This window comes from Peromyscus eremicus, chromosome 2, assembly GCF_949786415.1.
Source record: "Peromyscus eremicus chromosome 2, PerEre_H2_v1, whole genome shotgun sequence".
Taxonomy (NCBI): Eukaryota; Metazoa; Chordata; class Mammalia; order Rodentia; family Cricetidae; genus Peromyscus; species Peromyscus eremicus.
In genome coordinates, this window is record NC_081417.1 from 65,045,337 (window position 1) to 65,059,248 (window position 13,912).

At 54.0% G+C, this 13,912-nt stretch overlaps 2 protein-coding genes across 6 annotated transcripts in view; one reads left to right on the forward strand and one right to left on the reverse strand.

Annotated features, from left to right (window-relative positions):
* Positions 1-12,583, forward strand: Grhpr (glyoxylate and hydroxypyruvate reductase). The gene is given in 10 exon segments (XM_059254269.1): positions 1-132; positions 1,702-1,832; positions 2,620-2,692; positions 3,145-3,261; positions 4,146-4,218; positions 4,220-4,235; positions 5,216-5,320; positions 6,103-6,238; positions 6,766-6,896; positions 8,250-12,583. Coding segments are annotated over 10 exon segments (987 nt in total). The 5' UTR covers positions 1-49; the 3' UTR covers positions 8,372-12,583.
* The window catches only part of Zbtb5 (zinc finger and BTB domain containing 5), a 24,887-nt gene continuing 20,048 nt past the window's right edge, over positions 9,074-13,912 (reverse strand). For all 5 annotated transcript variants that reach the window (XM_059254268.1, XM_059254265.1, XM_059254266.1 and 2 more), the window contains one exon: positions 9,074-13,254. In XM_059254268.1, the coding sequence (XP_059110251.1) occupies positions 11,238-13,250 (2,013 nt within the window). In that variant the 5' untranslated portion in view covers positions 13,251-13,254 and the 3' untranslated portion in view covers positions 9,074-11,237. The remainder of the gene's footprint in view (positions 13,255-13,912) is intronic.

A 13,912-nucleotide genomic window follows, 5' to 3' on the forward strand; every position in this document is an offset into this window, starting at 1 on the left:
GTCGCGGTGCTCGGGGCCCTGCTGGTTAGTGTTTGCTGCTGCGGATCGTATGAAACTAGCACGACTCATGAAGGTGTTCGTCACTGGTCCGATGCTGGCCGAGGGCCGGGCTGTACTCGCCAAGGCCGCAGAGTAAGCGCCCGCGTCTGTACCGGGACTGCAGCTGAGCCTCCGGCCCGCTGCCCGGTCCACCCGGCGGGTGTTCCCGAACCTCAGACGCCCCTGCACCAATCGGGGTGGATTGGCTGTCTCCAGACACGCCGCTGGGACTACCTTCCAAGACCCCGGTGCCTGGCAGGCGGGGTGTGTGTGTGTGTGTGTGTGTGTGTGTGTGTGTGTGTGTGTGTGTGTGTGTGTGTAACCAGGACCCCAGAGGCTGGGGCTGGAGCTTGGGGGCTTTGCTTAGAGTTGCCAGCTGTGTGTGTGTGTGTGTGTGTGTGTGTGTGTGTGTGTGTGTGTGTGTGTAACCAGGACCCCAGAGGCTGGGGCTGGAGCTTGGGGGCTTTGCTTACGAGTTGCCAGCTGTGTCTGCGGGGCGTGGGCTCGGAGTCTTAGAGAAAGTTCTCCCGGGTGCAGCTTGCTTCAGGCTATTGGTCTCCAGCCTTTGGGGAAGGGAGATTGCCTACGAGGTAAGAGGTCCAGGCTCTGGATTTTACCCTCTGAGGTTAGCTGGCAGGCAGGAGGGGTCAGGGACTGTGATAGTCACTGGCTTGGCTCCTTGGATGTTCGACAGGGCCTTTTGGTTCTTCCCGTCGAACCGCCTGTGGTCGCTAGCCTTGCCAGGAGCTGTGAACACAAACTTTCAGTCCTCCCAACACTGTGAAGTCAGCCTTAGAACTCCTGCATCACCTATTTGAAAACACGGGCTAGATGGGCTTGTACCTTGCCCCGGGGTCACTCAGCTCCAGGTGGCAGACTTGGCCTTTATACCCAGACCTGTCCCATTGCAGTCTGACCACTTCTTGACAGTTTGGGAGAAGGTGAGACCCCTTAGGCACTCCGTTCTGATGGGTTGCGGGGAATGTGATTTGTTCTGAATTTTTTCTAGTATAGTACAAACGTTTCCTGAGGACATGTTTTGTTGGGACTTTGGGTCTTGAAGTGCTGGGACAAGTGGACCTGGGCACCTGCCAGCCACTGTCCTGTACCTCCTGTGCACACACACCGGGACTGCTCTGAATTCAATGGCAAAGGTTTGGAGGAGCACCTCACACGTGGGGCTGCTAAGGAAGCACACTCCAGTGCTCCCACGGCTAGGCGGCCTTGAGCTGGCAAGTCCACAGGGCAAAGTTTTCTGTTTTGTGAACTCAGAACTGCAACTGGCCATGGAAGATAAGCCCTATTAATCTGATGTAGGACACCCCTCCACTTCTTTACCCTCCCCCAACTTTCTCCACAGCTGGCTGCCTGGAGACTCACTGTGTATAGGAGAGAGCTTTCTGGGGTTGAGAGTGGTCCCTAGGACATTCCCCCTTTCAGCTTGAGCTCTGCTCTGTCCTGGGGGGCGCTCAGTTCTTGTCAGCTTCCTCGACTCTGGCATTCCCCCAACTACATTCCAGATAGTTCCGAGACGCCACACACCTGACCTTAACTCTGGCCAGCCTAAAGCCACAGCAGGTGGAAGGCCATGTCTGCCAGCTGTGCGTGCTCTAGCATCTGGTCATCCCCCTGCATCCTCTGAGGGGCTTCCCTTCCCTTCAGCTGTGAAGTGGAGCAGTGGAATTCAGACGATCCCATCCCCAGAAAGGAACTGGAGCAAAGTGTGGTGGGGGCCCATGGCTTGCTCTGCCGCCTCACTGACCACGTGGACAAGAAACTTCTGGATGCTGCAGGTATGTGCCGAGCCAGCCTGGGCAGAATTCTGAGAGGGAGCTTGCCCTAGGAGCACATCAGCTTGCTGCAGCTGGCCTTTGAGCTAGTCTTTCTGAGGGCACCCCAGCAGTGGCTCCACCTGGCACATGTCCCCCATCTGGCTTGTAAGTTCTTGAGAGGCTTCAAGAGGGCCAAGATCACGTGTTGCATGAATAAGGTGGGGAGCAGAGGAGGGTACCATGGGCTCAGAACCTTCCTGTTGTGCCATAGCCTTGCTTTGTGACCTTGAGATCTTTCTGGACCTGTGTGCTGCAGGACAGAGGACCCAGCGCTGTCTATGCCCAGCACTGATAGGCACCCAGCACATGTGTGCACAGCTGTGGTCCCAGCTCTTGTTCCTGGGTAGGGTGACCATCACCCTGTGAGTCATACTGAGGAAAGCTTCGGCCCCAGCAGCTGCCAGATTCACTCCCGACCCTGGCCTTGACCTAGATGCTTAGTGGTAGAGGAGGGCGCATTTGGGGGTTACATCCCAGCCGCCACCTCAGCATCTTTGGAGTGTCCATGGGAAAGCCTTTGGTGTGGGTAATGGAGACCAAGGCCGCTGGTGGGCACAGGTGTGAGTCCTGAGAGCCCATACACTCCCTGAGCCTCTGTAGGTGGCAGAGATTGTTCAGCCTTATATGAGGGACAGAGTTGACAGCTTTCCCCTTCATCTAAGAAATAATAAGTAGGTGTCCCCGGATCATCCCCAGAGCATGGCTTTGAATCCCATAAGGACAGACATGTGTGTTTTCTATACAACAGGAGCTAACCTCAAAGTCATCAGCACCTTGTCAGTGGGGGTTGACCACTTGGCCTTGGATGAAATCAAGAAGCGGTAAATACAGCTGGGGTGAGGGCGGAACCAGAGTGGGCAAGAAGGGGTCTCAGCTTGCTCATGTTGTGTGCAGAGTGGCCGATACTAAAAGCACCCACTTCTGCACAAGCCACTTAAACCCAGGTTAGAAGCCATGGGTGACCTCTGACCCCACCTGTTAGGTTTACTATCCCTTCTGATCTCCATGATATCCTGGAAGTAGAAAGGGCAAGTGTCACTATTTCCCTTTCCAATGAAGAAATCAGGACCATTAAGTAGCTTCTTGCTCCAGACCTTGAGCCCTGATCTTGCTCCCCATAGTGGGAGATGATGGGAATGAGGACCGGTTACAGTTCTGAGCTTCTTGGCAGTCAGCGCTAAGAAGGAGCAGGGCGACATCTTGGAAGTGACCCATCAGTAGACACTGGTGAAGGTGCTTGAGGCCAGTGTCACAGCAGATGTTTGATTCCTAGCGGGATCCGGGTGGGCTACACGCCAGGTGTCCTGACAGATGCCACCGCAGAACTCGCTGTCTCCCTGCTACTCACGACCTGCCGCCGGCTGCCAGAGGCCATAGAGGAAGTAAAGAAGTAAGTTGATGGCTGGTGGGAAAGCGGGGGCCCTGGGTGCTTGGTCAGCCTGGCTCAGATCTGCTCTCTGTCTCGAGTGGGGAGAACGCACTCAGCTGAAACAGTTAAAGCGCAAGGCAGAGCTGCATTAAAGGGGCAGGAAGGGAAGTTGTGAGAGATGAGGCTGGCTAAGCAGGGACACACGGACGGACGGATGGACACACGACCAGGGACGGACATGGACACGATGACAAATTCTGCCGAGCTGGGGGCAGTGGAGTGGATCCAGTAGCTGCTGAACGTAATGCTGCACACCTGCTATGCTGAAATTGACAAGCTGGAGGACTGGACATAGCCTTGGGAGCCAAAGCTGCCCACACCACACTATCGTGGCTCTTCAATGTGAGGAACAGGAAGCTTTCCCGACAGTGCCCAAGGGCATCATGTGGGGAACACTGTGGGTACAACTGAAAAAGCATTTTCCCAGGCAGGTGCAAGGGTTCTGGGTGAGAAGCCGGAGTCTGGCCCACGCAGGGCCACAGGGCACAGCGTGGAGGGCAGTTTCTGTGATGCTCTAGAGTGCCTGGTTCTAGATCTTGTTCTGAACCCCAGGTCTTCAGTTGGCAGCCTCTGCTCCCGACTCCCTGGTGGCGCCACCTCAGGCAGATCACCCTTCTGCAGCCTTCCCCATCTACAAAAGCAGGGGTGCTTCTAAGGTCCCTTGTGGCCTCGCTTCCTGTGTCCCCTGTTGGCTTCAAAAGAGCCATGCTGTTGTTGGGCACTCTTGCCCTGTGACCCGGAGGCAGGATTAGCTTCAGACCAAGGCCAGGAGTGCTCAGGGTGGGCTCCCAAGGCCCCTCACCTCTTCCCAAGGTCGGGCTAAGCACCACCCCTCCTCCCCACAGCGGCGGCTGGAGCTCATGGAATCCCTTTTGGATGTGCGGCTATGGACTCTCACAGAGCACTGTTGGCATTGTGCGGGCTGGGGCGCATAGGTGAGGCCCCACCACCTGCTCCCACCACCTGCTCCCCACCACCTGCTCCCCACCACCTGCTCCCCACCACCTGCTCCCACCACCTGCTCCCCACCACCTGCTCCCCACCACCTGCTCCCCAACCTTTTCCACTGGGTTGAATCTCCAGTGCCATAAGCCTGGACAATGGGTGTCCTTCAGGGAGGCTGTGTGTGTGGCTAAAAGAGTAAAGTAAGCTCAAGAATTCCAAAGAACTCAACTGGCTCACAGGAGCAATTTGCAGAGAGCCAGGGTTCTTTGAGTTTGCTAAAGAACGTGAAGGCTATATGGTGCGGGGCTGGCCATGGAAGCGGTTTACTGTGGGAAAGCCTGCACCTACCCTGGACCCCAGTTCTGGAAGGCAGGCTACTTCCCATTCTGCCATTGCAGATAAGGGTCCCCTCTCCTTCAGTGCTGTCACTTCAGAAGCCTGGAAGGAGACTAGGGTGCTGTCATCCTGCCTGTACAGAGAGGCAGCCGGAGGAGTGGGGGGTGGCAGGGAGAATGAGGTAACCTGTCTGGCCAGCCAGCAATCCTTGGAGCTTCTTGGAGGAGTCCAACAACCTGGGTGTGTTGGGGTCTGAGGACCCAGTTGTCCAAGCCTGTTGGCAGTAGCATGTATGAAAAACTCTTGTCGGTCAAGTTGGCGGTAGGGCTGTGTTCACAGAAGTAGAGAATTCAGGAGAGAGGGAACCTCTTGACCCCCTTATCTTCAGAGGCGCTGCATCCGGTTCTTGGAGAAAGTCAGCAAATGACCCTCACGATGACTGGGACTGTGTGAAGCCAGTGTAAGCCAGTCCGCTTAGAGTGTGGCACTGTCTAAATCCTTGAGAACAGTATACTGTCTGGGGACTAGTTACAGTGGGACAGCCTAGTCCACTAAGTCAGAAGGATCCACCTCTAAGGGTCAGCTGCACTCCCCTCTAGAAGGCGCGAGCAAGCTGTGGACTCCTTGCCTCTAGGTCAGGCGATTGCCCGACGACTGAAACCATTTGGTGTCCAGAGATTTCTCTACACGGGGCGCCAGCCCAGGCCTCAGGAAGCAGCAGAATTCCAGGCGGAGTTTGGTAAGTAAAACCCCGATTTCTCTTGGAGTCCATCTGTGCTCCATGATGGGGGGGGGGGTGTCATTTGCAGGCAGAATGCAGGAGTTTGAAGTGTCAGGGCTTCTGTGACCCTTATGTGTTATCTAGTCTACCTCCTTGGGACACAGAAGGCCACTCAGGAGCACAGACTTCCAGCATGTCTCCTGGACCTCGAGTTTTCTCATCTATGTGGGGATTCCTAGCAATTGATATGTTTCTGCCCATCTCAGAGCTGATGTTACAGGCATACTCAGGATGTTATGTGGGTGCCAGGACCCGAACTCTGGCTCTCGTGATGGTTTTAACTGCTGAGCCACCTCTACAGCCCCTCCATCATAGTTTTTGAGACATGGTCTCCCACTGAACCCAACACTCACTGATGTGGCTAAGAGTGGCAGGCCGGTGAGTTCCGGGGAGCCACTCAATCTCTCCAGGGTTGGAATTACAGTCTTCTCTAGATTTTCAGGTGGGTCTTGGGAATCCAAACTCACGTTCTCACGCTTATGCACTGGGCACTTTACTGACAGACATCTCCCTAGCCCACTGATTTTAGAGACAGTTTCACTATGTAGCTCTGGCTGGCTTCCAAGTTAAGGTAGCCTCCTGCCTCAACCTCTAGAGCACTGGAATAGTTGCCATCATGCCTGGCATCCTCGGAGTTTCTTTTGTGGGAGGTGGGAGCTACTCCACGTCGTGGCCTCTGCCACCTTACCGTCCCTTACTGGTACTCAGTCTCTGATGAAGCCCTCCCCCGCCCCCTCCAGTGCCTATTGCTCAGCTGGCTGCAGAGTCGGACTTCATTGTAGTGGCCTGCTCCTTAACACCTGCTACCAGGGGGCTCTGCAACAAGGATTTATTCCAGAAGATGAAGAACACGGCTGTTTTCATCAACATCAGCAGGTAGTTGAGGGCTGCCCTCATCTCTGGGGGACTGCTGTTCCGACCACTGTGACCTGGATTTGCTGTCCCCATTGGTGGTGATGAGTGAGTCAAGATGACGTGTCAACCTCTGTAAATCAACAGCTCAAATACAGGAAAGGCCCCTGGAGAAATGGGTGAGGAAGATCAGTGAGCACAGGGCCCAGCCTTCCTGTTCCCTGCAGGAGCCCAACCTTGCTCAGGGCTTGGCTCACCACAGTAGTGTGATTCTGGGAGCAAGTCACCAGGGCTCCCAGCAGGCCCACTTCTCTGCTACAAAGAGTGAGGCCTACAGAGTCCTTCAGAGTCTGTTAAGTACTCCCATCCCCAGTGCTCTGGAAGTTAGGGTTTCCTCGGGAGCCTAGGAAAGTTTATTAGCTCTGTCACAAGCTAGTAAGTGGCAGGGCCGGGTGATGAGTGGAAAAATAGAGTCTGTGGGCTGTTCTGCCCTAGGGGTGGCTTGGGTGGAGGGCGTGTCCGGGCCCCCAGATCACCACTCTCACTTCCAGGGGAGATGTGGTAAACCAGGACGACCTGTACCAGGCATTAACCAGTGGCCAGATTGCAGCAGCAGGACTGGACGTGACCACTCCAGAACCACTGCCTCCAAGCCACCCACTGCTGACCCTCAAGAACTGTGGTAAGAGCTGTTTCCGGTGCAAATGCTTGGCTACCCTGTGGAGTGTTGAGACCACTGGCTATGGAGCTAGCCGAGGCGATGCTAACCCAGAGGGCACGGCAGGGCCTGGGAGAGCGTAGGCTACCAGTGACTGGCGTTTAACAGGAATGTGATGCTCAGCTAAGTCTCTGTCCCACGGGGACAGATCCAAGGAGAGCATGGGTTTGTTAAAGGAAGGCTGACCACACTCGTATAGCTACTCATGGGGCTAACTCATCACTCTGAATGGCTATTACCAGTGTATGGAAAAGTAATGACAGTGTTTACAACTGGTGTCCGTTAGGAAGCTTCCAGCAACCAACGGCTCATTCATGTTGTGGCTGAAGAGTCCAGCTTTAGGTTTTCCAACATTTGGCTCACCAGCCATCAGTGCCCCGACTTCGGAGTTTGGGCCATCCTTCAGCCTTGGGCTAAGTCTCGCTTCTCCCTTTGTCTGAGGGCCCTAGATGCTTCTGGTGATGGCCACTTTGTCAGCTAGTGCAGTGTGGCTCGAGTTGCCTGTTTCCTGTCTCCTGCAGGGACTGAGCCACTGGCTGCCAGGTGCTGCCCTAAGGGCTTCTGCAGGTCTGGACTGCAGTCTGAGACGGTGCCCTTTACAGGTTCCTGATGACACAGTGCTGGTACCGCTGGCCCTGGGAGCATTTTGAGACTGTGGCCTCGGCTTGCCTTTCCTCTCTGTTCAGGAAACGGTGGCATTTCTGTCTCCAGACTCACCAGAGGCATCGGGGCTATGGATGTCCCTCTGCATTCTGGGGAGGAAGCCCAAACATGTTCTTGCTGTCTCTTGAGTGAAGGCTCCCATTATTTCAGCCCTTGGCAATCCTCCTGACCCCATCCCCATGCCAGCCTGCAAGGGACACTGGCTGTGATGTGAGGTCACTGTCACAGCCAGGAAAGCGGGCGCTCTCCCCATTCATGTCCGCATGCAGCTCCGGGAGGGGCAGCTCTTCAGAGAGATTCCTCATCAGCTCTGCATTGGGACCAGAGCTGCCTGGGCCATGACTCTCAAGGCACGGGTGTGGTAGCTGCTAGGCTCCTAAGCTGGTGCCTAGGTTCACCGTCCAGACAGGCAACAAGACTCCCTGTTGCCTACCATATTTTTAAGGGTTCAGGTCTTTTGTTTGGATCTGGGTCTCAGCATTTGCTCCATTGAACCCCAACCTGAAGGAATGGCGTTCACAGGGAACTAAGTCCTGAGTCTAGTTCACTGAGCCTGTGAGGACACTGTGGTGATAGGCGCAGTGGTAGGCACTGGGGTGGAACCTTTGTCCTGTTAACTGGTAGCCTGGTACCAACGCTTCCTTCTCCCTCCAGTGATCCTGCCCCACATCGGCAGCGCCACCTACAAAACCCGCAACACCATGTCCTTGCTGGCAGCTAACAACTTGCTGGCTGGCCTACGAGGGGAGCCAATGCCCAGTGAACTCAAGCTGTAGCCAGACGGTTTCCGTGGGCTGGAGACATTTTGCCGGACTTTGGACTCAGGAAAGAGCCTGGCGGAAGCCTCCTCTACTGTATCTATCTGCAGGGGGACATGGGAACTAGCAAATGGGCTTGCCACACCCAAGCCAAGAGCCTGTAATTCGTGCATTAAATCATTTCTGACTCAGCATCGGGGCCTGTGACTGAGGGCACTACACAAAGACCATCTCTTGTGTTTGCTGACTGGGCGCCTGCTCATCTGCCTGGGCTCTGCTTCCCACACTGCTTTCCCTCACTGAGGAAAGACAAGCAGAACCAGGAAAACATAGCACCTGAACCCAAGACCTAGACCATGGCGAAAGAGCAGACAACGTGGAGCAAACTTCTGAAAGGAGAGGTGAGGCCAGCACTGGTCAGCCAGAGTGACGGCGGGATTCCCAGGTTCAAGTCTGTCTAGTCTACCCAGTGTTCCCTCTGCATCCCAGGTAGCTCCTCCCCAAGGCCAGGCCACAGCACTGCCATTGCCAACCTCCCAGACAGCCACAGCACAGACAGGCAGGTGCGGGGACAGGGGACAGCGGGAGAAGTGTTGGATGGGAGCATTCCCAGTGGAGGCTCACTGATTTGAAGACCACCCAGCAGCAGGGCCAGTAGAGAAGCACTTCCCTGTTTTGTTCCCATCTAAGTAGAGGAGAACACGTATTTAGAGGCGTGACTATGACAAATTTTTTATTTCAAAATCTGTTTTAACCAGCATTAGCACCAACAGGGTGCCTCTACACTTGATGCCGTCTCCAGAAGATTGTACATGACTATGCCGGGCTAGAATTAAGGCTACAAAAATCAAAAGTCAGGTCCCCAGTACCAGTTAGAATCCCAGTAGAACTCGAGGTCACAGCAACCCTGGGTCTAGTTCCCCAGGGACCCGTGGAAATCTTTAAGTGCTACAGCATGTTGGAGGACACAGGCCTGCAAGCTTGCTTCTCACACGTAGAGACCGACTACGAGGTAGATGAGATTCCAGGTCCATCCAGCTGTGGAGAGGCAGGCTCCTTCATGCGCCAGGGACAGGCCCCAAAGCCAATCCATCTGTATGTATCCAAGCTGAGGTGAGGGGCAGACTCCAAACACTACATCCTTAACACAGGATGGCAGGGGACTGCCTCTCTGCTGTGACACTGGCTCCTCACCCAGCAGGGCATCTCTGCTTCTCCATGCTGACCCACGACTCCCACTGGTCCCCACACCATGAAGGTGGATACAGACCCACCCCCATCATGTCTCAACAGGACTGATGACAATAAGCCACACAGCAGTTTCTCAAGTGACCCTATTGCTTCCAATGGTGTCTCTCTCACACACCTGCTTAGGAGGGTCCAGGTTTCCATTGGGCTTTCTTCCCTAGGAATCAGTTCAGATGCCATGCTCTCTCAGAACATGACAGGTCTATCCACAGATTCATGGTCACACTAGCTTAAGAGAAGACACACACTCATTTTTGTTGTAGGAAATACAGAAATACATAGCTTTCTACACTTAACTGAATTTCTCTGAACTATGCACAATGGTTTGGTATCTCTGATTTATGAAAGAAAACCAGGAATTCTTGTCCATGAATGAAGTAAACGAGCCTACAGATACACAGGCCCATACTGTTCCCTGGGTACACGCCAGGATGCAGCAGCCCTGACAGCAAGGCAGACAGAGGACACAAGAGATCCTGGACAGCGAACCGAATGCCTCCCCAAGAGCCTTGGATGTTTCTGGTGAGTTCTGTGCTGTGGGCTGCCTAACTCTTCCAAAGCCTGGAAACCACTGAGTCATGGACACCACCACATTTAGGTTTAAATAACTAACCACTGAGTACTGTTAAGGAGGACACTGCTGACAGCTGAGGGGTAGCTTTGAAAGCCTAGCAGAGCAGTAATAAACCATGGCTGCTGTGGTTAGTTCAGCTGGTTCCGCCCAGAGAGATGGTCTATGGGGCTTGGGAGTGAGAAGTGCTGTGCCTTGGCCATCTGGGTGGAATGAAAGGCAAATGCACCAGGAAAACCCACAAAACAGGACTCCGTATCGCCAGAACGAAGATGGACACTGGCTTCCTCCTGACTTCAAAGAACTATAGCATCGGCAATACATTGGTTCAACACTGCTAACACAGCACGTACAGAAACACCCACTGTCACTCCGTACAGGTACATACTCCACTACAACTGTTTTTAAGACTAGAAAAACAATTATTAAAAACACCTACTCCACAGAGATGATTCAAAAGTATATACTATACACCTGTTGTCCAAGGGCATGTTTACCTGGACCCAGTGCCAGCACCATCAGAGGGCAGTGTCTGTGACTGCAACTCAGATTAAAAAAACAAATACAGTACTTTCTGAGGCCTAGGACTAGCTCAAGATACACTTTAAAGCATTTGTGGCAGACAAGCTTGCCCTCCAGGGCCTTTTTTTTTCCAGACAGCACCAAGTGACCTGGTTACGCAGACGTATGTTTTGCATTTCTGTACAGGGTTGGAATACTCCCATCAAAGGATGTAGGAAATTTAATTAAACGCTTCCCAGGGCTTTAAAATAGTGTTACAATGTTTCCAGCTTCCCACTCTTACCATCAAGGACAAACTACTTTACGACTGCATTCCTCAGCCCTGAGGAAGGCCTGGGTTCCAGCGCTCACGTCAGTTTCCCTGGTGACACCTCACTCAAAGGCAGCGCTGTGCATGCCGCACCTCACAGTCCTCTGCTTACCACAGGCTGAAATTCCAAGAGCCACCGGCCAGCTGCGGCCTGCAGTCCAGCGGCCTTAGCTGCCGAGAGCAACTTCCATCTCAGTGCAGACCTTGCCCATGGACTGTCCGGAGGACAGCAGTTAGAGCAGGGTGCTGGGGAGGTTGCTGCTCTGCCAGCGCAGGCAGGTGGTCTTCGAGTGTTTGTACAGGTGGCTGGACTGGCTGAACCTCTTGCCGCACTTGAGGCAGGCGTAGGGCTTTTCACCCGTGTGAACTCGGATATGCTTCTTACAGTCTGTCAGAGTCAGGAAGGTTTTACAGCAGATTTTGCAGGCGTACTTTCGAGCCCCCTCCACAACCAAGACATTGTGCTCTGATAAGGCCTTCTTGCACTTTGACAAGACATCAGCAGATGCCCTGGTCAACTGCGGAGGGCCAGGCTGAGAAGGGTGGCCATTTTCAAATGAGGTGGCCCCGTTTATCATTAGCTGGGAACTGGCGGAGTTTTCAGGGATCTGGGAGCTCCTGACGGAAGTTACAACCGGCATTTTGGGAGCTATGCGGCGGTAGTATGGAAAGTTACTGGCTCCTCCTCTTGGGGAAGCCATCATTGTCCTGGAGAAGGAAGAGTGGAGACCCAAGCCAGACCTGGAAAAATCCATCCCAAATTGTTCTCCTTGGTAGCCTGAGGTCTGCACACAGGGCAGGCCCATCACCTCCTGCATAGGCCTGGCAAAGTGGGAGTCTGCAGGCTCACTGAATGGGTTCTCCACATGGGAACCAGGGGCAGAGGAAGGCCCACCTGCAGGCCCAGCCTCTGGACTCAGCAAGTAGGGGGCCTCGCCCTCCAGCCGGCAGTCACTGGTGGTGTTTGGGATGTTATCATCGGTGCTCTGACCTGCACTGAAGTTACTACCCCTGCTCTTGTTGAGAAAATTTGAAATACTAAAAGAGGTCTTATGTTCTAGATTATTTGTGACTTCCAAAATGTGGATGTCCCCGACCCTGTCCGTACTGGACTGAGGATCTGAGAAACTCCGATCGCTGCTCTCAGGGCTGAGGTCTATCTTCTCGGCACTGACCACCACTCCCTCCACTTCCACGGACTCGCTGCCCTCTGCTTGGGAGGTCACGTCGCTCACTTCGTCCTGCGGCTCGGGGGAGCTCAGGGGCTCAGACTTGACCACCACTCTCATGTGCTCCTTCTCCCCAAGGCCGACCTCAGGGTTCTCACACTGGAAACTGCCCTTCTCAGCTACAGCTTCTGGTTCAAAACTAGTCTCCACCTGAGTTGCTCGGGAGGCCATGTTGCCAGCACTGCCATCTGACTGGCTGGGCACCTGGGCATCTTCTTGGGCACCAAACGGCCGATCAAACAGCATAGCACTGTCTTCCTGGTTGTCAGCCATCCCATCGGGTTTAGGATTATCCACAATTTTCAGAGAATCTGGTGAAAAGAACTCTTCCCGAGAATGCACTCCGGAAGGGCCGCTCTCTGGAGTGACATCTGAAATGGCAGATTCATCCATGGAGGACCGGAGGCGTTGCCGGGCCCGCTCCTCCACAGACTGCTTGCGCTTGTGAAGGCGTCTCATGGGGAAGGGTGTCCGCTGCTCCAGGTTGCTGCGCATGGATGAGCTCATGGGGGCTGGCGGCTCCTCGCCGCTCTGGCTGGAACTGAGGGCTGAGCTCACAATGCTCAGTCCCAGCTGCTGCAGCATGAAAGAGCGCTGCATGCGAGCACTCTGCTCCTGAACACGCTCACCAGGGGGAGACATGGGCAGCGTCCTTGTTGTCAGGTAATGTTTACATGCCTTAACAACGGAGTTCAAATGCAGGTGAGAGGCTGCCAATAAGACATCCATAACGTTGCTCTCCCCCAGCATGAGGGTGGAGGTATACATCATGTCAATCAGTGCAGCAAAGGCCTCTGCTGTCACCACCTCACTATCTAGCTGGATCATGTTCATGGTTTGATCTCCCTCTGCCACAGAGAACAGAGCTCGGAAATGCGTGCTGCATGCCGCCAGCACGGAGCGGTGGGCTTTGAAATGCCTGTTCCCCACTACAATGACACAGTCACAGAGCTGGCCGTGAAGTCTCTGGTAGTTCAGCTGCTGAAAGATCTGCTCAAAATGACCAGGAAAATCCATTGTCCTATAGAGAACACAAAGGAAAAAAGGGTTAAGACCCAACAAAGCTCAACTCAGAGCCAGTCCACAGAATGCAGTAAGAGCGGTGTGGGGCTGGCAAGATGGCTCAGCCAGTTAACGTTCCTGCTGACAAACTGAGTTCCATCCCTGGGTCCCAGAGAACCAACTCCTGAAAGCTGTGATCTGACTGCTAAGCACACACCAGGCGACATGCACCTGTGCACCAGGCGACATGCACCTGTGCACGCACGCAAAATAAAAATGTGATTTCAGACAACTTAAAGCATGGCTGGCCACATTTGGAGCTTATAAAGCTTGTGATGTCTAATAATGGGCCTACATGTAAGAACTTGTCAACAAGGAGCAAAAGTCAGTTCAGCTCCAGATCCATGTACACACGAGATCCTTTAGCCCTTCACATAACTTGTGTAGGACACTGAGGGTCTGTGTGAGAAAAGCCTGTATGTGGGAGGAAGCTTATTTGCCCCACTGAAATTTGTTAGCATTCAGCATTTCCTAGAACAGCGAATGCAGCCTTAGCAACCCTGGTGAAAAGGGCAAGTCAAGAGCAGAGAAGAACTCTAGCTATAGAGGTGGTGGCCGACTTCACACACGCACTCCCTCCCGCATCCCGGGCTGCGGCCCTGAATCTAGCACCAAAG